The sequence below is a fragment of the Podarcis raffonei genome, chromosome 7 (assembly GCF_027172205.1).
Source record: "Podarcis raffonei isolate rPodRaf1 chromosome 7, rPodRaf1.pri, whole genome shotgun sequence".
Taxonomy (NCBI): domain Eukaryota; kingdom Metazoa; phylum Chordata; class Lepidosauria; order Squamata; family Lacertidae; genus Podarcis; species Podarcis raffonei.
The window spans coordinates 11,677,381-11,703,684 of NC_070608.1; the positions used below are offsets into that span (position 1 = coordinate 11,677,381).

The 26,304-nt window shown below is 45.0% G+C and overlaps 1 protein-coding gene across 2 annotated transcripts in view; it reads left to right on the forward strand.

Annotated features, from left to right (window-relative positions):
* Positions 1 to 26,304, forward strand: part of ADCY8 (adenylate cyclase 8) — a 124,351-nt gene that overhangs the window by 56,919 nt on the left and 41,128 nt on the right. For both annotated transcript variants that reach the window (XM_053395289.1, XM_053395290.1), the window contains exons 5-7: positions 6,376 to 6,503; positions 10,511 to 10,669; positions 18,857 to 19,127. In XM_053395289.1, coding sequence (XP_053251264.1) covers positions 6,376 to 6,503; positions 10,511 to 10,669; positions 18,857 to 19,127 — 558 coding nt within the window. The remainder of the gene's footprint in view (positions 1 to 6,375; positions 6,504 to 10,510; positions 10,670 to 18,856; positions 19,128 to 26,304) is intronic.

The following is a 26,304-nucleotide window of genomic DNA, read 5'->3' on the forward strand; positions in this document are numbered from 1 at the left end:
GCGCCTCCAAACCCATCATTCTGCCCAGACACTGAGGTCCAATGCTGAGGGCCTTCTGGCGGTTCCCTCGCTGTGAGAAGCCAAGTTACAAGGAACCAGGCAGAGGGCCTTCTCAGTAGTGGCGCCCGCCCTGTGGAACGCCCTCCCATCAGATGTCAAAGCGATAAACAACTACCTGACATTCAGAAGACATCTTAAGGCAGCCCTGTTCAGGGAAGTTGTTAATGTGTGACATTTTAGCGTATTTTTTGTCTCTGTGGAAGCTGCCCAGAGTGGCTGGGGAAACCCAGCCAGATGGGTGGGGTACAAATTAATAATAATAATAATAATAATAATAATAATAATAATAATAATAATAATTTCCCCAGCCATTGGTCCCCAGATATTATTGGACTACAACTCCCATCAGCCTTGGCTATGGATGGCTTTGGATTGTGTTATTTGTAGCCAAACATCATCGGGGGTCTCCTGGTTTGGGGAAGACTGGTCTACTCTAAGAGTAGTTCTCCAGTACCTCAGGTGGAAGTCAATGCCCTCTCCTTCAGTTGGAGATGCCAGGGATGGAACCTAAGATTTTTCTGCAAGCAAAGGACAGAGTTATGGCATCTAAATCTTTAATTTTCAGGTTCTCCAGTTTAAAAAACTTCAGGCAAGGCTGGTACTACTGTCTGCCTGAGAGGGCTGCTTAAGGACCGGCAGTGTAAAGCAAATCCATACAATACTATGATATCTTTTAACCAAACAGCTGCTGAGTGGGGAATGGGGATATATCCAGAGGATATATCAAGAAATTCTGCCTAACCTTTAGCTGAGTTGAGCCAAGAAGCCTCTCTAAGCTTGGCCAGACAAACTAAAGAATTTCATACCACACATACTATCGGGAGTCTCATCTGATCATTGTTTGTGGTCTAAAGCTCTCTTCCCTGCTTGTCTCCCAGAACCAGAAGAGGTGTGAAAAGGGCAGAGGAGAGGTTGGCTTCATGCAGGTGCAGTCTCCGATTCTTTGGGGAAAGGCCTGGTGAGGAGGGAACTTAGAAGGCTGTGTGGAGGCAGGGACTTTCAGTCTCGACGACCGATCCATGGGGCAAGACCTACCAAGTCTGAGCCACTGCACTCATTAGGCCTAACACTCTGCCAAGTCTGTGCACATCATGTTCTTGCTAATAAAGAGTTTATTCCACCTTGAATTGTGTGATTTATTGCCGGCTCGCTCTTGTCACCTGAGCAGCTTCTTCCTCCACTTCCAACACATCCTGTACCCCTTTCCCTGCCTCTGACTGTTCAGGCTCTTCCCCATCCACCAGCCCAGGCTCCTGCCTCGTGGGCAGCACAGAATCCCATAAAGAGCTGTCCCCCATCTCCTGGGTCAGCCTCCAGCCTCGCTGCCACACACTCATCAGAGCCCTGATAGTCAATGACAGTGGCTTGATCTCCCTCTAACGTGTGGCTACAGGTGAATCTTAATACAGGTGAATCTTAATACAAGCTCTCTTGATCCACGGGAAAGCAGACGGCATAGAGCAGGGGTCAGCAAGGTTTATCTTGTCTGGGGTGGATTGGTTCCGTGGAGATCCCTCCGTGGGCTGGATCACACAAGATTTCTGGTGCAGTGGAAGCGAGTCCCTGCACCGTGCTGCACTGGTTTAGCGCAGCGCGTGAGCGGGCAACTTGGTTCAGGGGCAGCTCGGGGGCCAGTCAAATGACTAGATCAAGGGAAGTAATAGTGCCACTGTATTCTGCTCTGGTCAGACCTCACCTGGAGTACTGTGTCCAGTTCTGGGCACCACAGTTCAAGAAGGACACTGACAAACTGGAACGTGTCCAGAGGAGGGCAACCAAAATGGTCAAAGGCCTGGAAACGATGCCTTATGAGGAACGGCTAAGGGAGCTGGACATGTTTAGCCTGGAGAAGAGGAGGTTAAGGGGTGATATGATAGCCATGCTCAAATATATAAAAGGATGTCACCTAGAGGAGGGAGAAAGGTTGTTTTCTGCTGCTCCAGAGAAGCGGACACGGAGCAATGGATCCAAACTACAAGAAAGAAGATTCCACCTAAACATTAGGAAGAACTTCCTGACAGTAAGAGCTGTTCGACAGTGGAATTTGCTGCCAAGGAGTGTGGTGGAGTCTCCTTCTTTGGAGGTCTTTAAGCAGAGGCTTGACAACCATATGTCAGGAGTGCTCTGATGGTGTTTCCTGCTTGGCAGGGGGTTGGACTCGATGGCCCTTGTGGTCTCTTCCAACTCTATGATTCTATGATTCTATGACCTCCGCAAGCTGCTTCTGGCCCATGGGCCTTAGGTTGCTGACCCCTGGCATAGAGCTTGCGGCGCTGTGAGAGTACCAGGCTCTCAAAGCTCTTAGGCAGGGGTCAGCCAACTTTTTCAGCAGGGGGCTGGTCCACTGTCCCACAGACCTTGTGGGGGGCTGGACTATATTTTGAAAAATAAATGAATGAATTCCTATGCCCCACAAATAACCCAGAGATGCATTTTAAATAAAAGCACACATTCTGCTCATGTAAAAACACACTGATTCCCAGACCATCTGTGGACCGGATTTAGAAGGCGCTTGGGCCAGATCTGGCCCTCGGGCCTTAGTTTGCCTAGAATCATAGAATCATAGAATCATAGAGTTGGAAGAGACCACAAGGGCCATCGAGTCCAACCCCCTGCCAAGCAGGAAACACCATCAGAGCACTCCTGTCATATGGTTGTCAAGCCTTTGCTTAAAGACCTCCAAAGAAGGAGACTCCACCACACTCCTTGGCAGCAAATTCCACTGTCGAACAGCTCTTACTGTCAGGAAGTTCTTCCTAATGTTTAGGTGGAATCTTCTTTCTTGTAGTTTGGATCCATTGCTCCGTGTCCACTTCTCTGGAGCAGCAGAAAACAACCTTTCTCCCTCCTCTATGTGACATCCTTTTATATGTTTGAACATGGCTATCATATCACCCCTTAACCTCTTCTTCTCCAGGCTAAACATGCCCAGCTTCCTTAGCCGTTCCTCATAAGGCATCGTTTCCAGGCCTTATGCCAGACCTATGCTCTTAGGCAATCTGGCTACTTTGGGCTTTTCACTGCAGAGCAAGGCTATATCAAAGGATAGGTATTTCTTTGGAATGTTCATCCTGGCAAAAATATCTCAACAGTTGCATACAACCAATCCTTTGCTTGCAGTACTTTTTTTTTTTTGTGACGTCCTAGTTAGAAATGTTTATCTCCTGGCAACCTTCTGCATTGCTCTTATTCTTTCTGGCAATTTTCTTAAGCAGATGGTTTGGCATGCAGCATTTAATGAGGCATTAAGATCCAAGCCGTTGTGGCTTCCTCTAGTTTTTCAGAATATTCCCAAGAGCTCCTTGTGGAACCAAGACTTGAAAATGAAGGGCCTGCCTCTTTCTTTCTTTCTTTCTTTCTTTCTTTCTTTCTTTCTTTCTTTCTTTCTTTTTTAAATCCAGTGCATCTTCCTCATCTCCCTGCCCCATTTCAAGCACCCATCCAGACAAACAAGCTGAAATCCACCCCCGATGGTTCTGTCTGCCACAGAGGTAGAGAATCTTTTTGGCTCCACCGGCCAAATACCTCTGAGGATCAGCATGCCAAATATGGCAGGTGGGCTGGGTTATACACCTGTCAATCACTTGACATCACAATGATGTCAGGTGCAGGGTGCTTTGAAGTCCTAGGAACTGCAGTATGAACTATGGGAATTGCCATTCTGTGAGGAGAATAGAGGATGCCTAACAATTCTCAGCACGCTTGAGAGTTGTTAAAAGTCCCATATTCCCCCCACAAAACTGCAATTCCCAGAGTTCCATGGGAAGAGGGATTGACTGTTAAACCACTCTGGGAATTGCAGCTCTATGAGGGGAATTGTGGTCTCCTAACAATTCACAGTACTGCAGTTCCCTTCTGGCATTGCACCCAGGATTCGCTGGGCGAAGCCATGGCTGTTTGAAGCAGTATAGAATCATAGAATTGTAGAGTTGGAAGGGACCTTGGGGGTCTTGTAGTCCAATGTTTCCGAGCACAATTCAAAGTGTTGGTGGTGACTTTTAAAGCCCTAAACGGCCTCGGTCCTGTATACCTACAGGAGCGTCTCCACCCCCATCGTTCAGCCCAGACACTGAGGTCCAGCACCGAGGGCCTTCTGGCGGTTCTCTCATTGCGAGAAGTGAGGTTCTAGGGAACCAGACAGAGGGCCTTCTCGGTAGTGGCGCCCGCCCTGTGGAACGCCCTCCCTTCAGATGTGAAGGAAATCAGCAGCTATCTTATCTTTAAAAGACATCTGAAGGCAGCCCTGTTTAGGGAAGTTTTTCATATTTAATGCTGTATTGTTTTTAACACTTGACTGGGAGTCGTCCAGAGTGGCTGGGGAAACTCAGCCAGATGGTCGGGGTATAAATAATAAATTATTATTATTATTATTATTATTATTACTACTACTACTACTACTACCCCCTGCAGTGCAGGAATATGCAGCTGTCCCATACAGGGATCAAACCTGCATCCTTGGCATTATCAGCACCACGCTCTAGCCAACTGCGCCATCAAGGCTGATAAATAGTGCTTTAAATGTATATAGAGCACAGATGAGGCCTAGGTGAACAGGGAACTGGGAGCCAGAATTCAGGTCAGAACCGAAGAACAAGTCTCTAGCAGCAACAGAAAGCAAGTCAGAAGTTGGGGCTGCAGATTAACAAAAAGGCTAGGTTTGGGAGGGAGGAGGAAATTGTTAGGATATTTCCGTTCCACCTTAAAAGGGAGCAGGCTTTGTGAGTCACAGAGTCTGCGTATTTCCTGTTCACAGGATGTTTATGTTTTCAGTTGCTTTCGTTTCCTTCTTCGTGCCTAAGCATACCGATGCAGGCGGTCATGTTTTTCTTTGTTCTGATCAACGCTGAATAAACTTGGAAAAATGCTCTCCTGCTGTGCATCTTTTGCTGTGTGAATTCTGCTGATAGAGTGTGCACCAGCCTAAGAATGTGGCAATCTATTTCTGAGGCTTCGTGTCGCTAAAATGCTGATACTGCGTGTCTACGGGAGATCGATGGATCGTCCGGCAGCTGGCTTGGAGGCTATGATGGACTTTGTCTCCCTGGCAGTATCCCAACAGAAATAAGCAAAGACAAGTTCAAGTTCTCAGTTTGTGCTACCTCAACAGTCAATGCATGATGCAGGAGACAGGAAAGGGAAGCTATCTCAGCCGTCCTCCTTTTTCCCCAAAATCTTAGGACATGAGCATATAGGGCACAGATGCAGAGCCTGTGTCCTTCCAGATGTTGTGTTTCAGCTCCCCCATGATCACTGGCCATGTTGGTTCAATAACATATGGAGGTCTTTCTGCACCCTCTCCCCCAGATCTAGGGGATGTGGTCTACCTCTGAATATATAGAGAAGGAATAACTGGCATGTGGCGCTCCAGATGTTTTGGACTCTGATGCAAGTCAGCCTCATCTGGCATGGCCAATGCTCAGAGATGTTGGGGACTTTAAGCCACAACATCTGGGGGGGCAGACCTGCCAGAGGGCACCAGAGGAGAGTGATATCGCCATAGCTGCTACCCACTGCTCAGGCTTCCAGTATCTCTCTGAATGAAGTTCCAGCCTTTGTCCTGAATGCCAAGGCATGACCCCATTAACATATATCCCTCCTCTGACTGTAAAAAGGTAAAGGGACCCCTGACCATTAGGTCCAGTCGTGGCCGACTCTGGGGTTGCGGCGCTCATCTCGCTTTATTGGCCAAGGGAGCCAGAGTACACCTTCTAGGTCATGTGGCCAGCATGACTAAGCCACTTTTGGTGAACCAGAGCAGCGCACGGAAAACCATTTACCTTCCTGCCGGAGCGGTACCTATTTATCTACTTGCACTTTGACATGCTTTCAAACTGCTAGGTTGGCAGGAGCAGGGACCGAGCAACGGGAGCTCACCCTGTCGCAGGGATTCGAACTGCCGACCTTCTGATCGGCAAGTCCTAGGCTCTGTGGTTTAACCCACAGCGCCACCCACGTCTCTCCTCTGACTGTAGTCTCCAGTAAATGGAAACGTCTTGCCTTGTCTTCTGATTTAGGTAATTTGGCAAGCACAGCCAAGCTTGCCTGCGGTGCTCAGATCTTTGTAGTATTTCTTTGATGTGTTTTCTTTCTTTCCAGGAAATCACTGACCCTTTCAGGATGCAATATATACGGTATATAAAACGAATGTTTGTCACAAAATCAAGATATTGCTTGTCCTTTACACACACAAACATCTCTTTCCGAAAGAGCTTTCAGATTTTGCTTTCCATATTTTCCACCCTGCTCATTTTTATATCCATCCTGCTCCATCACACCCAATCTCATTGCTTCTAATCATTCTCCTTTTGGTTACAGGAACATCACTGCCTTAGAATTAAGATCCTAGGGGACTGCTACTACTGCGTATCCGGGCTCCCGGAACCTCGCCAAGACCATGCTCATTGTTGCGTTGAAATGGGACTCAGCATGATCAAAACAATCAGGTAATTTGTTTTCCTCCTTCTCTCATTTCTTCTGCCGCCATCACACTGTGCCTCAGTCTGTGATGTGCTGGCTCCTTGTTGCAAGACAGCAGAATAGCCTCAAAGTCTCTCATGCTGCTTTGTTGTGTTCTTTTGGGTACCAGTGAGCTGAGATTCCCTCCCCATTTTCAATGGACTATTCATCACACACACACAGAGAGAGAGGACAAATTTGGCTTGATGGGGGGGGGAAGAGCAGAAGTTCCTGAAATTGCTTCTTCCCCATTCCTGCTCCTGCTGCACCGGGGAAGAGACAGTGCAGCGCTCGTGGATTGTTTTTCTCCAAGCAAACAACATGCAGAAGGCAGTCTCTGGTTTGTTTCCTCCTGGTATGAGAGAGAAGCAAAGCACTCATGATATCAACAGTGTGCATCAAGACACAGGTCATTCACTTTGAAGTGTGAACCACGGCAGTGATGTTTCCTAGATGAGGCAAACCTCCAAGTGTCCCTATTTTCCAGGGATGTCCCTGATTTGGAGAAGCTGACCCAGTTTCTGATGTGATCCCAGAATGTCTCACTTTTCCTTAAAAGTAAAGGGACCCCCTGACTGTTAGGTCCAGTCATGGATGACTCTGGGGTTGCGGCACTCATCTCGCTTTACTGGCTGAGGGAGCCGGCGTACAGCTTTCGGGTCATGTGGCCAGCATGACTAAGCCACTTCTGGTGAACCAGAGCAGCACACAGAAATGCTATTTACCTTCCCGCCGGAGCGGTACCTATTTATCTGTTGAGGGATCTTAGCCAGAACCTGTTGAATATAGCAGAGCATACACAGACTGTCCAGAATCAGTTAGCTGCAGGCAGGATGAAGCAGGAACAAGACGCTGCTACTAGTAACTTGGTTACTTATAGATTTATTATTTACAGCAGAATCACAAGTTACTATATACAGGATACAGACATGGCTCTTAACTCTCTCACAGAACAAACTCCAATGACCTCTCAAACCACACACTGACCAACCAACCAACCAACCAACCAGGAAGGTCATGAGTCATCATGCCTATGTGGAGACCTCGACCAATAGCAGAGTTGTATCCAAGGTTCCATATATCTAGGCAGAATAACTCCCTCTGCTCAGTCTTCTTGGCCTTCGGCCAACTCCTTAATTGCTTCTGTGGGAAGCTGCATCAGATAGCGTGTAGGCAAAATCCCAACATTATCTACTTGCACCTAGATGTGCTTTCGAACTGCTAGGTTAGCAGGAGCAGGGACCGAGCAATGGGAGCTCAGGGATTCGAACCACCGACCTTCTGATCGGCAAGCCCTAGGCTCTGTGGTTTAACCCACAGTGCCACCCACCCTGTCCCTATTTCCATCAGAGAAATTTTGCAGGGTATGGAGTTATCCAACCCCAGAGCCTTCTGAAGGCAGTCGTGTTTAGAGAAGTATCATGTTTTATTATGTTTTTTCTATATGTTGGAAGCTGCCCAGAGTGGCTGGGGCAACCTAGTAAGATGGGTGGGGTATAAATAGTAAAATCATCATTGGGGAATGGGACATCCCTGTTTTCTTTTTCTTTTTTTTAAAGATATTTATTAAAATTTCCAATTTTTATACAAACAAAAAGCAAAAAAGTTTAAAAACACATATAGTTCACAATACTTAGTTTTCAATGACATATTTCCCTGACCTCCTCATACGTCCCCTTCTTGTAGTCCAATTCAAATTATTTATTCAGCAAATCCTTATCTCAAAGCATTACAGCTAAAAAACCCCTTAATTTCTGTCCGACATCATTCAACATTCATTAATTTTACAATATTTCTGTAAATAGTCCTTGAATTTCTTCCAATCTTCTTCCGCCGACTCTTCTCCCTGGTCACGGATTCTGCCAGTCATTTCTGCCAATCCCATGCAGTCAATCACCTTCATCTGCCATTCTTCCAGAGTGGGTAAATCTTGCATCTTCCAGTACTTTGCAATAAGTATTCTTGCTGCTGTTGTAGCATACATAAAGAAAGTTCTATCCTTTTTTGACACCAACTGGCCGACCATACCCAAGAGAAAGGCCTCTGGTTTCTTCAAGAAGGTATATTTAAATACCTTTTTCAATTCATTATAGATCATTTCCCAGAAAGCCTTAATCTTAGGGCACGTCCATCAAAGGGGAAAAAATGTACCTTCATTTTCTTTACATTTCCAACATTTATTATCGGGCAAATGGTAAATTTTTGCAAGCTTGACTGGGGTCATGTACCACCTGTATATCATTTTCATAATATTTTCTCTTAAGGCATTACATGCCGTAAATTTCATCCCAGTGGTCCACAACTGTTCCCAGTCAGCAAACATAATGTTATGTCCAACATCTTGTGCCCATTTAATCATAGCTGATTTGACAGTCTCATCCTGAGTGTTCCATTTCAGCAGCAAGTTATACATTTTTGACAAAATCTTAGTTTTGGGTTCTAACAGTTCTGTTTCCAATTTAGATTTTTCCACCTGGAAGGGACATCCCTGTTTTCATTGGAGAAATGTTGGAGGTTATAGGTGAGGGACTCAGCAGGTATCACTTAAGCATGGCAGGTTCAGATGCAAAGAGTTGATCCTCCAGGTATTTGTACCCTAAGAAATTTGAGACTCATTAGTAAGGTCACGGGAGACAAGTGGAGCTGTTTATTCTATGTCTGCTCTTCTCCCTGGTAAGCAGGGATTTCCCCCATGGAAAGCAATGTGATTTCCATAGCTGTGGTTCAACGCTAACAAGGCATTGCTTTGACACTTGATGTTGTTGTTTAGTCGTTTAGTCATGTCCAATTCTTCGTGACCCCATGGACCAGAGCACGCCAGGCACTCCTATCTTCCACTGCCTCCCACAGTTTGGTCAAACTCACGTTTGTAGCTTCAAGAACACTGTCCAACCATCTTGTCCTCCGTCGTCCCCTTCTCCTTGTGCCCTCAATCTTTCCCAACATCAGGGTCTTTTCCAGGGAGTCTTCTCTTCTCATGAAGTGGCCAAAGTATTGGAGACACTTGATGAACTTACCCAAATAACAGAAAGCTGGAGGATGCTTTGAGACTGATTGCCACAACTTCATAGTTGGAGAAAGGCTCTTTCCACATGCTCTTCTTCACTGCTACTTAACACATTTCAGGGCTAGGCCTTGATCTACAAAACAGCTTTCTGGAGCTCACTTCATATTCTCACAACCACATTTTTATCTTCCTGCCTCTATTATTTATGATTAGAAGTTTGCAAAAAAGCAATAATAATTCCACCAAGTAATATTATGAAAATGTTTTTTTAAAAAGTAGAAACCTTTGTACAAAGCTATTAATTGCTTGAAACAGGAGGTAAGTTGAGGGAACTTCTTAATTAAACCAATTGTGGGTGCTATAATAAATATCCCTGCTCTGGTTTTTATGGGGAAAAGTTCAGCAAGCTTAATGGAGCTTGTAGCTTCTTCCATCCAAATATCCTCCATCAGTCTTTTTTCTTTTCTTTTATGCTCCTGTTTAATAGCAGTAATGTGTGTACCACCAGACCGTGCAATGCAATTAAGTGTTCCTGTGATAATCCACGTTGCAGAGTTATTTTACTGCTGCTTATATTTTCCGCTAATAGTGTTAGGTGTTAATTGTATGAACCTAGCAAAAAAGGTGTGTAATTTAAAGTCCCCTTTACTGCCATCAGATATACACTTCAGTTTTAATTCTGCCCCATACTACAACACACACACACACACTGCAGTCAGTTCCATGACCAGCACAGGCACAGTCATTTAGAATATCAAGGATTCTTTTCCTCATTGTTACGACTGAAACACAGATGCAAGGGCAGTTGAAGTCACCAATACCACGCTTGGTAATTCCTCAAGGGAATTAATTCCAGGACTGAGGAGCAATCATCACCCTTGAAATAGTGGCTTAGCACATAAATGGCCTTCAGAGAGCATCCCATCTCATGATGCAACATGACTCTTCGATCTTTCAGATAAATTTTAAGTTAAGTTTCTTTTTCAGGTATGTTAGGTCAAGAACGAAGCACGATGTCGACATGCGGATTGGAATACACTCTGGATCCGTGCTGTGTGGTGTGTTGGGTCTACGAAAGTGGCAGTTTGATGTCTGGTCCTGGGATGTTGATATTGCAAACAAACTCGAGTCAGGTGGAATCCCTGGGTAAGTGTCTGCTTGCATTAGTCTACAATCTGGGGCTGGAGCAATTTGTTTTGAGTCATGTATCCTTGAAGCATCATGGCATAAATGCCGCCATTTTGAATTCTGCTCAGTCATATCCACATGGAATCAAGATGGCTGCCTCCGTTACATCCATTGGAGAGAGGCAAAATGGTATTGGGCTTGTTTGTCTGCTTACTGCCTGAACTGGTGCTTTATGCCACCACTGTCACTGAGGGCCAGCAATGTGGGCAGGCTGATGTCTCCAAAGGCAGTGCCTAAGATAGCCTGACAGCCCAACATGTATAGCTTTAAAAGTGGAAAAGACATAGAACACAGTCATGGTGGTTAGTAGCCATTAAAAGCCTTGTCCACCTAGAATTTATCTAACCCTCTTTTAAAGCCATCCAAGTTGTTGGCCATCACTGCCTGCCTTGGGAGCATGTTCCATAGTTTAACTTTGTCCCTGACCATTTGACATGCCGGCTGGGACTGAATGGAGCCCAACAACTTTTCGAGGGCTCCACACTGGCTCCACCTGCTATATTTCCTTAGATAAACTTGCTTGCTGCTGCTGCTGCTGCTGCTGCTGCTGCTGCTTTCTTCTTCTTCTTCTTCTTCTTCTTCTTCTTCTTCTTCTTTGGTATATAATTTTTTATTAGTTTTTTTTAACATCCCATTTTCAACAGTAATTAAACATACTTTTACATCTTATTCAAATTTTTGACTTCCATTAATCCTGTCTGAAAATTTTCCAATCTAATCTCTCAGTATGCATTTCTTATCTTCCCTATTACATTTCAAACTCATAACCAATATCTCTATATTTTTCTACTTTGTAACACTTTGTATATTTCTCCTTACAAAATTTCTTGTAGTCCTACTAGCATAATTTGTTGATTACAGTTGCTCTTCAAATAATTCATATACTTCTTCCAATCTTCTGTAAATTTCTGGTCCCGCAGGTTTCGAATCCTTCCTGTCATTTTGTCCAATTCTGCATAGTCCATAATTTTCATCTGCCATTCTTCTTTCGTCGGAATTTCTTCTTGTTTCCATTTCTGGGCTAACAACACTCTTGCCGCAGTTGTTGCATATAAAAACAATTTAACATCTTGCCTATTAATGTCCTGACCTATAATACCAAGTAAAAATGGTTCTGGTTTTTTTAAAAATGTCTATTTCAAATGTATGCTTGCTTCTTTTATCATCTGCCAACATAATGACATGGCGCTTTGCAAAACATGCCCTGCAGGCGATCTTCACACTAATATGAGGTTGTGGGTTGCTAACATGTATTTCTGATAACCTTTGCATCGCTGCATCTAAGGTGAGATGTGCACAGTTTCTTTCCATCCATCTGCCCAGTTGTTTCTTCATCCAAAGTGGCTGCACTAACTGCTGGGTACAAATGTTGTTTCTACCTGACATGGCCTATTTTTCAACACATTCCAAGAAGCACAGCTTGTTCCTTTGACAGGGTAAGGCAATTGCCGTTTCTCAACGGTGACGTTGACAGCTTGCAAGAGGGAGGGAAACCTACCAGTCAAGTCCTCTCGTCCACCCAGCCCATATATCAGCTACTTATCGGCCAATTTTGACTGGTATGTTTCCTCTACTAGCATGAAACAGAGATGCTCTAGGAACACTGGGAGCGCATTCTTTGCTCCTGGAAAGTCATGGCTTCTGGTCCCACCTGTATTTAAGAACAAAATCAGAAGCAGAGCCCACTCAACCTGCACATCGGTTGCCCACAACCATTATTGCCCTCCCCTTCTCCTTTTCCCCACACTCACACAAAAGACTAGTGAAGGTTGGTGCCCTAAGGCAAATGGGGCACTTCTCTACTAACCTCATCTGCACTCAACGACCCTGACTTGCCTATCTTCTGACATACAATCAGTCCAGGAGGCGGCTGTGACTATCAGTTTCCTTCTCCATAATCTCATTATTGCTGAAGTTGGCATGTTAGAATTCCTGCTCCATGATTGCAGTCATGGGATTTTTGTCTATCACATGACGGTATATGTTTTGACTCCACCAAGTGGGAAGTGACAGAGACAGGATGTTTGTGTTACTGTGTTCCGTGAAGTGGGACTATTGTCCTTTGCTCTTTGCTGTCTGATGCTAGAGAGAGAGGGAGCCATGTTGCAGTGCTCTGTGTGTGTTTATATGTAAATAAAGTAGATTAGCCAAAATGCTAAGTTGCTGAGGTCTGTCACGCGCATGGTGCGCAAACTCTGCGGATCCATAAGTGTGCCGGTGTCGGTTGGCATCGGTCGCTGTGATATTCAGCCTGAAGAAAGCTTATGAAGCTCCTGAACGATTGACCAGGAGGGAGGGAACATACCAGTCGGGCATGGGTCTCTGCCAGGGTCCTACTCGAGTGTAGGCTGAACTCCTGACAAGAGGATGGAGACAAACCTAGTATTAGTTGACTCTGCCTGTCATTGGTTCCGGTTCTGCCTACCTTTGGGGTACCTACCTGTTCAAACGGGCACCACTGTCAAGGCCTATGCAGAGGCGGCAGCTGCTGTGTCTCAACACCCACCACTTTCCCTCTGCTGGGAGGAGTTGCTAGGACTCCAAAACCAAGCTTCACCACCTCAGAGGGAGAAGGGTGCTCTCCATCTCTTCAGTATTGCTTTCCTTCCAAGGAGAAGCTTCCAACATCTCCTCTCCATGGTGGGAACAAGGCCACAGCCTTACTTTTTCCAACCTGTGATTACTCTGATCAAATCCAGAGCACACACTTGTTGTTGTTGTTGTCGCCGTTTAGTCGTGTCCGACTCTTCATGACCCCATGGACCAGAGCACACCAGGCACTCCTGTCTTCCACTGCCTCCCGCAGTTTGGTCAAACTCGTGCTGGTAGCTTCGAGAACACTGTCCAACCATCTCGTCCTCTGTCGTCCCCTTCTCCTTGTGCCATCCATCTTTCCCATCAGGGTCTTTTCCAGGGAGTCTTCTCTTCTCATGAGGTGGCCAAAGTATTGGAGCCTCAGCTTCAGGATCTGTCCTTCCAGTGAGCACTCAGGGCTGATTTCCTTCAGAATGGATAGGTTTGATCTTCTTGCAGTCCATGGGACTCTCAAGAGTCTCCTCCAGCACCATAATTCAAAAGCATCGATTCTTCGGTGATCAGCCTTCTTGATGGTCCAGCTCTCACTTCCAAACATCACTACTGGGCAAACCATAGCTTTAACTATACGGACCTTTGTTGGCAAGGTGATGTCTCTGCTTTTTAAGATGCTGAGAGCACACACATACCCATCTTTAAAGCAAACAGAAACAAAGTCTGGAGATCTGATCATGGGACTTCTATAGCAGATAGAGTTTGGCCCTTATAGCCCATCTGCAGAATACATAGGTTTCAGCAGATTGTTTCCTCCCCTGCCATTGCCCGCTGAAACTTAGGTATATCCAAACACGGCAGCTCAACTGGGTCATGGATTGACTGTACATTTGCATTTTAATGGAAGTCAATGTCTTTCTTTCACTGCCTCTATCTAATCAAATGGATGGAACCAATTAACGTTGCTGTTTGATTTTTTTTCATTAACATGCAAACCTAAGTGAGGTCTACAGAGTTAAAACAAAACTTTGATTTTATTGAAATGGACTCTGGTTTCAACTTCATTTGAATCCCTCTAGAAAATTAAAGTAGGTGTAAAAGATTCTGGGTGAAAGCAAAAGACAAACATCTCAGCAACTCCCTGGGCCTTTCTCCTCCATCACTGAAAATCAGATGTGGTAAGAAGGATCATTGTTAGAAGTTAAATTGAGTTCTGCTGGATCAGGCCAAAGGCCCATCTAATCTGAAACAATGGCCAATGGGAATGCCTATGGGAAACCTTCAAGCAGGATTTTAGTGCAACAGAACTCTCCCTACTTTCTTATTTCCAGCAAATGGTATTCAGAGGCGTACCGAATACAGCTGCCTCATTCTCACTTCTGTATCCTGGAAGGTGGACTCTTACCTTGTCAGATTTCCAGAAGGATCAGAGTTCATCTCTGGCTTCTGCTGGGTCCCCAGAAAATGGAAGATCAGTTACCTCTTGTTCCTGTGGGAGTAAATAGGGCCAGTGAGGGACAAAGTGACTCCATTGAGAGCCAGTGTGGTATAGTGGTTAAAAGCGGTAGACTCGTAATCTGGTGAACCGGGTTCGCGTCTCCGCTCCTCCACATGCAGCTGCTGGGTGACCTTGGGCCAGTCACACTTCTTTGAAGTCTCTCAGCCCCACTCACCTCACAGAGTGTTTGGTGTGGGGGAGGAAGGGAAAGGAGAATGTTAGCCGCTTTGAGACTCCCTAGGGTAGTGATAAAGCGGGACATCAAATCCAAACTCTTCTTCTTCCATTGTGATTTGGAAAAGAGCATGTGACTATGGAGCATCTGACTGAAAATTTGGATGAAAGGTTTTCCGTATCCCAAGCTCTTGAAGAATGGCCAAATTTGAGCACATACACACCACTGAAATGTCTCTTGGGTTTGTGGCACGTTTAGTGCAGTGGTCCTTTTGTGACTCTGTGTGGCACAATGACATCTTGGGTTGTCAACCTGTCATTGGTCAGCGTCACGTATACTTTGATTACAAATGGAGGAGTCGAAAGGCGGAGGTATAGCAGCTGTGAGTGAACAAGCCACAGAAGCAGAAATAACAAGGGCACCTGTGATCAATCTAAGTTCCAGTTACAAAAATATTAACATTCTGGGGCATCGGAGTCAGGAGTCATTATACCTGCAAGAATTATTAACAAGCTAGACTCATGGTACATACCAACTAATTACAAGTTTCAACGCCATCATTAAATAGAGGCAGGCAGAAGGAAAGAAGGTTTCTGGCATCTGGCTGCTGTTTGTGTGCTCCGGGTTCCCATCACATTTTGTCACACATGTCATCTGTTGCACCACAGAATCTCATGCAATATTCTGCTTTGAATTACCCATTTGAAGCCCCAAATAAATAAAGGATTTTGCACATTGTCTGCTCATAATGGGGCAATATTACATTGGTTGAAGACCCAGGCTTGGTCTTGCTCTCGTTATTTTGAGGAGCAAATGATTATATTTTAAGCCATTAATATTTTTTTTTAAAAAAAATTATTGGTTTTTCAACATATAGTATAGGACAATACAAACAACAAACACTCACAAACAAACATATAAACATGTATAATTTCATAAATTTTTTCGTATACCCAATTTCAATGACTTCCCCATGCCTCCCTTTTCTGCATCCCTGTTTTAAAATTTTATCAGCAACCCCTGGTCTGAATTACTTATTAATTCCTTTCTTTAACCCTTTTCTTTTCCTCTTGTCTATTCATTTATCGCTGCAAATCTGCTATGCTTTACCCATGACATTTTAACACTCAATAATTTTACAGGAATTTTTAAGATACAATTTAACTTTCTTCCAGTCTTCTTCCACCGTCTCTTTCCCTTGGTCATGGATTCTGCTCGTCATCTCTGCTAGTCCCATATAATCAATCACCTTCGTCTGCCACTCTTCCAGTGTGGGTAGTTCTTGTGTCTTCCAATACTTTGCTAGTAGAACTCTTGCTGCTGTTGTAGCATACATAAAGAACGTCCTATCTTTCTTTGACACCAATTGGCCAACTATGCCCAGGAGAAAAGCCTCTGGTTTTTTATGAAAGGTACACTTAAGCACCTTCTTAATTTCATTATATATCATTTCCCAGAAAGCCTTAATTCTTGGGCACGTCCACCAAAGGTGATAGAAAGTACCTTCAGTTTCATTACATTTCCAACATTTATTATTGGGCAAATGATAGATTTTTGCAAGCTTGACTGGGGTCATGTACCACCTATAAATCATTTTCATAATATTCTCTCTTAAGGCATATTTTAAGCCATTAATAATCCATTGTCTCTTAGAAGCCCAGATGGAGATCGTGTTGTTATGGAGAAGTGAATGTACTACAGGCAACCCTCGTTTTAGGCATGATCAATATGTGCACGATTGCACACACACATGCAGCGCCAAACCTGGAAATGTAACAAAAATGTCACTAAGAGGGCAGGGCAGAGTGGGGCGTGGAATGGGGTGGAGCAGCGGCAGAATGGGGTGTTTCAATTGCGCACAATTTCACGCAAGTATTCAATAACTCAGAATGCAACCTCCACAAAACTGGTGTGATACGCTTTGCCAGGTTTCTCTTGTAGACCAGCTAGCACAACATTGAAGAGTACGATGCCTGGTCTCCTTTTGTTTCTTTCATTAACTCCTCAGCAGAAGAATCTAGACCACACTTCCTCACAGAGGTGTGTTCTGCTAACTTCATGATGTATCTTTGTCTAAAGATGAGCTTCTTGACCTTGGCTTTTGACACCTGGGATATATATTTTGGGGGTCCCACACCATTCTCTGGACTGTGATTTGTTTTAAAGGGATTTTAATACTGTGCTTCTAAATTGCATGAGGTCCTGGGACCTCGTGGTGAAGGACAGGTCAAAGAATCTTACAAATCTTCTTCATCATCAACAACGTCATGAGTTGTTCAGTGAATCTGGCAAAGGAAGCCACAACTGCAGCTGCTGCACTCAAAAGTGATTAACATGTAGGCAGATGGCATGTTTTATCAACAAGATGATCCTCCATTGTGGATTCCTTTTGTAGGCATTCGTTTAAGACGTTTAGCATTAACGTTTAATCATTACAGATACGGGTTGGAAAACACAGAAGATAAATTGTCCCTATGGCTTAAGCAAACAGAAACCCTAAGCAAAGCAAGTGTCTCCAGACCAGACAATAAAAGCTATTCCAGACATTGCATGACAGCGGCAATTATATGCTTGACAGATCTGCAGCTAAACGGGGCTCTCAGTGGCCCGACGCATGCATTTTCAGACACAGGTTTGCTCAGTCAAGCATGGTAGCTTTAGGTGTGCCTCTGAAAATCTTAACCCCTTCCCTCAAATGCCCTGAGTTAATGTTAGCCCCCATGTCCTTGTGAACCATTTCATGAGGGTTAACTATGAGTGCAAAAGCTGGTTTCTCTTCACAGGAGTTAAGTTACTGGGCTGAAATATAACAGGGCTGAGAATTAAGTTTTATCATCTCTCTTGGGGGAATGTCTCTAGAAGCGAACTCACATGGTGAGGGCCAACAGTTATGTAGCCACTGAGAAATTAAAGGGAGATGCTGGGATGTTCAGGGTAAGCCTGAGGATTTCGGTTGTAATTTTACCGGGCTGTGAATGTTACAGATACTGTAATCTTATACTGTGGATGTTACAGATAATCTTAGATTGCTATTGATTGCTACAGATGTAACTAAAGGTGGTCAAATAAGTAAAATACAAAAAAGCTATTTATAAAGACTAAAGAGACTGAAGACCCCCCCCCCAAAAAAATAGCCAATGAGGACTGAGCATGCTCATTAGCCACCATAGGAGCCAACTCCTAGGGGCCAAGGTCCCTTCGGGCTCCCCAATAAAATATTTGAGATAAACATTGCCATTCAAATGGGTCTGTGTGTGCTGTGTCTTGTGATCAGCTATGTTGGGCGGGGCTTACCTGGCCCCCCTCTCCAATATTTAATTCAAGTTGGCCCCCCTGCTAGCCACAGACTGCTGAGTATAACCTGTGGTGAAAAAGAACAGCAGGGATGGAATGGAGTAACCTGGGGCAGGGTATTATGGCCAGCCTACTGGGATGCGGGTGGCGCTGTGGGTTAAGCCACAGAGCCTAGGACTTGCTGATAAGAAGGTCGGTGGTTCGAATCCCCGCGACGGGGTGAGCTCCCGTTGCTCGGTCCCTGCTCCTGCCAACCTAGCAGTTCGAAAGCACGTCAGAGTGCAAGTAGATAAACAGGTACCACTCTGGCGGGAAGGTAAACGGCATTTCCGTGCACTGCTCTGGTTCGCCAGAAGTGGCTTAGTCATGCTGGCCACATGACCCGGAAGCTGTATGCCGGCTCCCTTGGCCAATAAAGAGAGATAAGTGCCGCAACCCCAGAGTCGGCCACGACTGGACCTAATGGTCAGGGGTCCCTTTACCTTTTACTGGGACTCTGAACTGAAGCACTCCTATACTGCAGCGTTTTGTTGAGGGTTTCCCCCTTGCATCTTTTGGGTGTGTTTTTTTCTTGGTTGGTTTGTTGGTTTGTTGGTTTTACCCAGGCACCATGTGTGTTGATTCTTTCCAATGCTTTATACTTCCGCAGGAGAATCCACATATCCAAAGCTACGCTCGATTGCCTCAACGGGGATTACAAAGTGGAAGAAGGGCATGGCAAGGAACGCAATGAATTCTTGAGGAAGCACAACATTGAGACGTACTTGATCAAGCAGCCCGAGGAGAGCCTGTTGACTCTGCCCGAGGACATTGTCAAGGAGTCGGTGGCGGCTGCAGACAGGAGGAACAGCGGGGTGATGCTCACCGAAGGATCGTGGAGCCCGGAGCTTCCTTTTGATAACATTGTGGGGAAGCAGCATGTAAGTCCCAGCTTCCTTCCTTACTTCCTTCCTGTCCTGCTCTTTGCGCTCATGCTCCTTTAATGCATCTCCATAATAAAAGCCTTGGAGAAAAACAAATTTCTCTCTAACCTTTTCCCTCTAACACGAACCGCAGATGATTAAACAAACCCCCACAGGTCAGAATTAACCTATGCATCAGAATCTTGGGAAGTGCTAAGTTCTCCCCTCCCATCTCCCTGTCAAAATTAAAAGTTGCACACAGCTGAGTGTTAATTGAATCAGAGCCTCAGACAAGTTCATTATGGGTATGAGAAGAAGATCTGAAAGCTGCTTAAATTGCTGCAAGCAACCATCAGGCAGCTAAGATTTTGCTAGTTATCAGCGCAGTGTGTTCAGCCCGGGACTTAGTTCTCACAAACAGCAGGTGACACAGCAGGGTTGTGTCTGGAATGCACCACTTCTTGTTGCAGATGTTGTGGGAGGAGAATCATCCTCTGTAAAATGTTTTTATTTTATTTTTAAAAAACCCGTCTACACATAGAAAACAGCATGATGGGTGAAGGCTAGGTTGGGGTCTTGATTTCTGGACTTCTGATTTGCTATGCGCAAGGATGTATTTTATTTATTTTTGCATGCAAGAGAACTCAACAATGTAGCCCCCTATTCTGAAGTTGCGCAGTCAGGAGACAGGTTTACCACTTAGTCTCCAATATGTGAGATGGAACATGCTGTGTTGGTGGCTCAGTATTGCAAATAAAGGATGCAAAACTTGCTACAAACCACAGGGTAACTTTAAAATATTGCACATATTAGTATTGTGCAGCATGAAGCAATTGGATGCATAAAAGTTTACTCCTTTTGGAATAAAAATTGCCCAGACTCGTAAGTATTCTTCAAAGCTTTACTAACCAGAACTTCTTCAAAACAGGTACAAAGTAATCAATGATGCATCCAGAAAGGTGTATAAAGCATATGCACAGGTTCTTCTTCTTAAATATATTACTCAATTATGACCAGAGCTGAAATCCAAGCTCTGACTCTCCCATTGCCTACATTAGCCTGCATCCAGACTAAGGTTTTGCAGCTCCTGAAGAGGCATCATTATCACATTCTTTTCTGACTGTGCTGGGGTACAAAAGGCAAAGGCACCACTCAAAATGGCAAATTTGCAATTGAATGCCTTAATCACATGATCTAAAGTTAAACACTCAGTGTGAGGGCCAGCAGAGAACAATAGTTAATTATCAACTCAGCTAGAGGCTTAGAGAGCCCTTTCTAGCTTAGTATACTCCAATGCAATTTTCCAATGCTAAATCCCTAAAAACATACATACAGGTAGAGTGGCTGGGGAAACCCAGCCAGATGGGTGGGGTATAAATAATAGATTATATTATTCTCCATTTCAGTGTGCAGTTGAACAATTATACTTAACAACATGGGCTATTAGTCTGATCCAGTAGAGCTCTTCTCATGGAGTGATAATGTAGACAACATTTAAGGAGAAGTCATAGATCAATAGTGGAGTACCAGTTCACGTGCAAAAGATCCCAGGTTCAAATCTTTGATGTCTCTTGTGAAAGGTTCTGAGATAGCAGATGGTGGGAGACTTTGGGAAGCTGCTGTTACTCAGAGTAAGCAGCATGGCTGTGTGTGAAATAGCCTGGCCCAGCATAAGGCAACTGCAGTTCCTATCTCTAATGCACATCTCATTGAGTGTGTGGAATAAACACACCTGATACACATGGGCTGGAATGTGCTGTCTCATGTAGGGTCAAGGCTCTCCCACATTGCTTCCGTGACTCACCAGCTTTTGCCCACCATTTGTGGTCTTAATGGTGATGGCTGTGGCACTCCCCCTTGCTGTTGACCCTCTCTTTGAATTGGCTTCATCCACATCCACAACATGTAGCCAAATCTCATTGGCTGTGGGTTGTCATGAAGCCAAGTCAGAGTGAGCAGAATGTTCTGATGGCTCCTTGCTTGTGAAATGCTCTCCTCAAGGACACATCTTAATCTATGTTTAGGCTCCAGGCAAAAACTTTTCTTTTTCCTGGGGCTTTTGGCCCTTGATTGGAAGGGGTGTGAGGTCTTGTGGCACCTTTTAGTGGGGTGGGATCTGCAAGGCCTGTACAGATGTTTTGGGGGTGGTTATTGGTTTGTTTGTTATAATTGGTTTTAGTGCTTGTATTGCTTTTGTAAGGTGCTTTGGGTCCCTTTTGTGATGAAAGCAACATCATGATGATTATTGCAATTATTAGTTGAAGGCAATCAGAGCAAGCAGTACAATAAGCAGGAGACTTTGCCCTTGTTCACAGGGTCCCCCCACCCTGGCCAAAGAAAGAAGCTTAGATGGAACCCAGATTAACTACCAAATGGCTGTCATGATAACAGGTGGGGTGTTTTTACAGGGACTTTGTGTACATTGTAAGCATTCCTTAGAATTGCTTTGGGGGAACTATATAGCTGGACTCAGAGAATCCTAGAGTTGGAAGGGAATCCCAAGGATCCTCTAGTCCAGGCATGGCCAAACGTGGCCCTCCAGCTGTTTTGGGACTACAATTCCCATCATCCCTGACCACTGGTCCTATTAGCTAGGGATGATGGGAGTTGTAGTCCCATAACAGCTGGAGGGCCAGGTTTGGCCATGCCTGCTGTAGTCTAACCCTCTGCAATGCAGGAATCTCAGCTAAAGTATCCATGACAGATGGCCATCCAGCCTCTGCTTAAACACCTCCAGTGAAGGACAGTCCACAACCTCCTAAGGGAGGCTGTTCCACTGTCAAACAACTCTTACTGTCAGAAAGTTTTTTTTCTGTATGTTTAGTTGGAATCTACTTGCAACCTCAAGCCTTGGTTTGAGCCCTACCCTCCGGAGTGGGAGAAAACAATTTTGTTCCCTCTTCCATGTGACAGTCCTTGAGATATTTGAAGATGGCTATCATATCTCCTCTCAGCCTCCTCTTTTCCAGGCTAAACATACCCAGCTCCTTCAACCGCTCCTCATAAGGCTTGAAATATGGTGGTACCCATTGAGTTTAGGCTAAATGTGCTTCTTCTCCCGGTTGACCAACAGCTTCCTTGGACATTGTAAATCGAGGCTGCTTGTATCTGCATATGTCCCATCCTGGCTTCTGTTTCTTGGTCTCATTAGGGCTGGGCAGGGAAAACTTCAGGCTTAGGGCCAAATACTACATCTAGCCCCCATCTAGCAACCCCCCTCCCCAGCCATGCCCCCCATGCTAGGCCACACCCCTTGCCTGCCCTGCTTTGCACTGCCATTGAGTATCTTTGCATGGCTGGAATGAGTCATTGCAATATGAAAATGCCGTTTCCTTGCCTGCATGGTGGACAAGAGAGATTTGGGAGTGTGTGTGGAAGCTGGCCTATTGTACAAAAGTATAATTCGTGTTTGTTGCTCTTCCCGCTTTTGCCTATGGTCCTGCCACCAATGACACATTGGGCCCTTAAAGTTGCCCAGAAGGGAATCTGACCTTGAGCTGAATAGAATTTCCCCATCCTTTGGACTATGTAACAGAAAGGTTTCCAAAATGCATGCTATGGAAGAAGGAGACAGAGAACGGTTCTTCTCCCTCTCCCTTAGTGTTAGAACCCAGGGACCTCCCTCCAATGAAGCTGAATGTTGGAAGACTCAGGGCAGACAAAAGAGGGCACACTTCTTCTTGCAACGCCTTGTCAAACTATGGAACTTGCTCCCCAAGGAGGCAGTAATGGCCACCAGCTTGGATAGCTTTAAAAAAGGAATTGGACAAATTCATGGAGCGTAAGTCTATATCAGGGGCTATTAACCCTGATTGGCTATGCTTTGCCTCCACTGTTGCGGGCAGCATGTTTCTGAATTGGTGGAATCCAGAGGTGTGGAGAATGCTTCCAGTAGGAGTAGTCATCTTGTTGGCCTCTGTGAGAACAGGATGCTGGGCTAGAAGGGCCACTGGCCTGATCCTACAGGTGGTTCTTATAGTCTACCTGTTGGGAGCTGAGGGAAATGGAAAACAGGGTCAGGGAGAAGAATGGATGGAATGTTTTGGAAGACTGCGTGAGTGGGTGACTGGAACCCTGAATAGGATCAGTCTAAAGGTAAAGGTAAAGGGACCCCGACCATTAGGTCCAGTCGTGGCCGACTCTGGGGTTGCGGCGCTCATCTTGCTTTATTGGCCAAGAGAGCCGGCGTACAGCTTCTGGGTCACGTGGCCAGCATGACTAAGCCACTTCTGGCGAACCAGAGCAGTGCACGGAAGCACCATTTACCTTCCTGCTGGAGTGGTACCTATTTATCTACTTGCACTTTGACGTGCTTTCGAACTGCTAGGTTGGCAGGAGCAGGGACCGAGCAACGGGAGCTCACCCCGTCGCGGGGATTCGAACTGCTGACCTTCTGATTGGCAAGTCCTAGGCTCTGTGGTTTAACCCACAGCTGCAACAATTTGTTGCAGGTCTCACTTGTATACATAGATTGCCGAACCCTGGAAAACACAGATTTCTGACAGCCAGAAAGAAAGAAAGGAATGGACCACTGCCTCCATTCCTTCTTCAGCAGCCATTGCCTCAAGGCTTGTAGGATCTGAATTTTTAGCTGTCAAAAGATCCCTTGTGAAGGCTGTCTGCTTAAAGAAATTAAAGAGGAAAAGGTTAAAGTGCCTTAAGATACCAGTCTTTCTACCACATTTAAAAGATTGATGAGTCACTGCGGAAGAAGGTCAGCTTGAGTCGTCTTTCCCTCTTTGCTGGGTAGATCCGTAATGACACTATACCTCATTCCTGTTTCTGCTCATGCTTAGTCCTCATCGTCCCAAACGTCCACATGTCTAACACAATTGCTTTGTTACCTAGATATGTTGCTTTGCCAACTGTGCCCCTTGCATCTCAGGCTTATGACTGGGAATAAGAAAACCCCACGAGTCATTGATGGAGGCAAATGTTGTTGTTATTTAGTCGTTTAGTCGTGTCCGACTCTTCGTGACCCCCTGGACCAGAGCACGCCAGGCACTCCTGTCTTCCACTGCCTCCCGCAGTTTGGTCAAACTCATGCTGGTAGCTTCGAGAACACTGTCCCACCATCTCGTCCTCTGTCGTCCCCTTCTCCTTGTGCCCTCAATCTTTCCCAGCATCAGGGTCTTTTCCAGGGAGTCTTCTCTTCTCATGAGGTGGCCAAAGTATTGGAGTCTCAGCTTCAGGATCTGTCCTTCCAGTGAGCACTCAGGGCTGATTTCCTTCAGAATGGATAGGTTTGATCTTCTTGCAGTCCATGGGACTCTCAAGAGTCTCCTCCAACACCATAATTCAAAAGCATCCATTCTTTGGCGATCAGCCTTATTTAGGGTCCAGTTCTCACTTCGATACATCACTACTGGGAAAACCATAGCTTTAACTATATGGACCTTTGTTGGCAAGGTGATGTCTCTGCTTTTGGAGGGAAATACATCAGGCCTTTTGAGCATGACACCAGGGTTCTCTTTGTTCAAAACTTCTGTCTTACAGTTTTACAGTTTGTGTGTGTGTGTTCATTCTGAGCATATGCAGCTATTTTTAATTAATTTTTTGTACTCTCCCTCCATTTTAGCATGCTCCATGCCAGTGTCATGATAGTAGCTGTAGTAGAGAACATACCTGTTAACAGCTGTGCTCTTTGGCTCCACGTGCTTCCCAGTTGCGATAAATCACATGGAAAAGTAACACAGAGCTGCTATTCTTCCCATTGTGTGACAACCCAGCTACAGCCTTCCTTATTTACTTATTACATTTGTATTCCCCCCTGTTGTCCGAGGGTGAAAAATATGGACTCCCCCCATTTGTCCTCACAACAGCCCTGTGAGGTGGGTTCATAGGAACAAAAAATAATAATGCTGCCTTATACTGACCATTCATCCATCTAGCGCAGTACTGTCTGCACTGACAGCAGCTCCCCAGGATTACAGACAAGCATCTTTCCCAGACTTACCTGGAGATGCTGGGGACTGAACCTGAGCCCTTCTGCATGCAAAGCAGATGCTCTACTGCTGATCTACAGCCCTTGAAAAGATTCAAGCTGAACCTTTTTCAGATGTTCTGCCAATGTGTATGATGGGAACTACAATTCCGTATATTCCCCCCACCCACAAACCCACACAAGAATTTGCTCAAAGGTAAAGATGCAGCCAACATACATGTAGAGTAAGGCTACCAGACGTCCCCATTTCCCAGGGACAGTCCCCGGATTTGCAAATCGGTCCCCATGCAAAATCCATTGAAGTTGAAAAGTGTCCCTGGATTCATTGAAAAAAATCTGGTAACCTTAACATAGAAGATGGGCCCTCGATGAGAGCAGAAACCATGAAAAATAATTGTCAGTTGCCTTCCAATTATACACTAAGTAATGCAGTTCACTACCACTTAATGCATGGGGACTGATAGACTGGGGAGTTGGGTCTATGAGCAGCTTTGGCCATGATAATCAAAATAAGTCTCCATGTTCAGAGAGAGTGTAGCTTTAAATATCAATGGCTGGAAGGAAGGGACAAAGACTGGAGGAAAAGTTCCATAGATTCTCGGTCCACCAGAGACTGCCTCTGAGAACAGAATTAGGGTAGCTCCTTACTTGCTGCAATGCGTCCTTCAGAAAGGATGTTGGTTTGCATGAAATTGTCACGTGCTAATTTTATACACGGAGATGCAGATTTAGAAACAATGGCTATTATTGAAATAGAAATATGATGCATCTCACTGCGGTGGGAAGATAGTGACCAGGTGGCCTTTCTGCCTGCTCAGCCTTCTATCCTGGTGGGGAGCTGACTTTGAGGACCCTGTTGATGCCCCTTCATAGAATTCTATATCTCTTTAAACAAGACGTGGACTGGAAAGCTCTCTGTAAAGTGACCACCTGGTACAGGATGCTGAACTCGATGGCATCTTTTTTTGAACCATCAGAACACTATGTGTTGATATCTGAGATTCAGCTTCAAGCACATATATTGTAGCAATTTATCTTTTTAATGCTACTATTAATTTTTCAGTGTATGGTATGTGTGTGTGTTCTGTAATAGCGGCATCCGTACGCTGAAACCCTACACACACTTATTTAGGAGTAGGTCCTCAGTGCTAGACTTACATCTGAGCAGTAGAGATAGATATGGCTGTGGTGATAAGTATGAAATTCATAAGTATACATGAATTCTGTAGACCTGGTTCATCTTGAACAGTC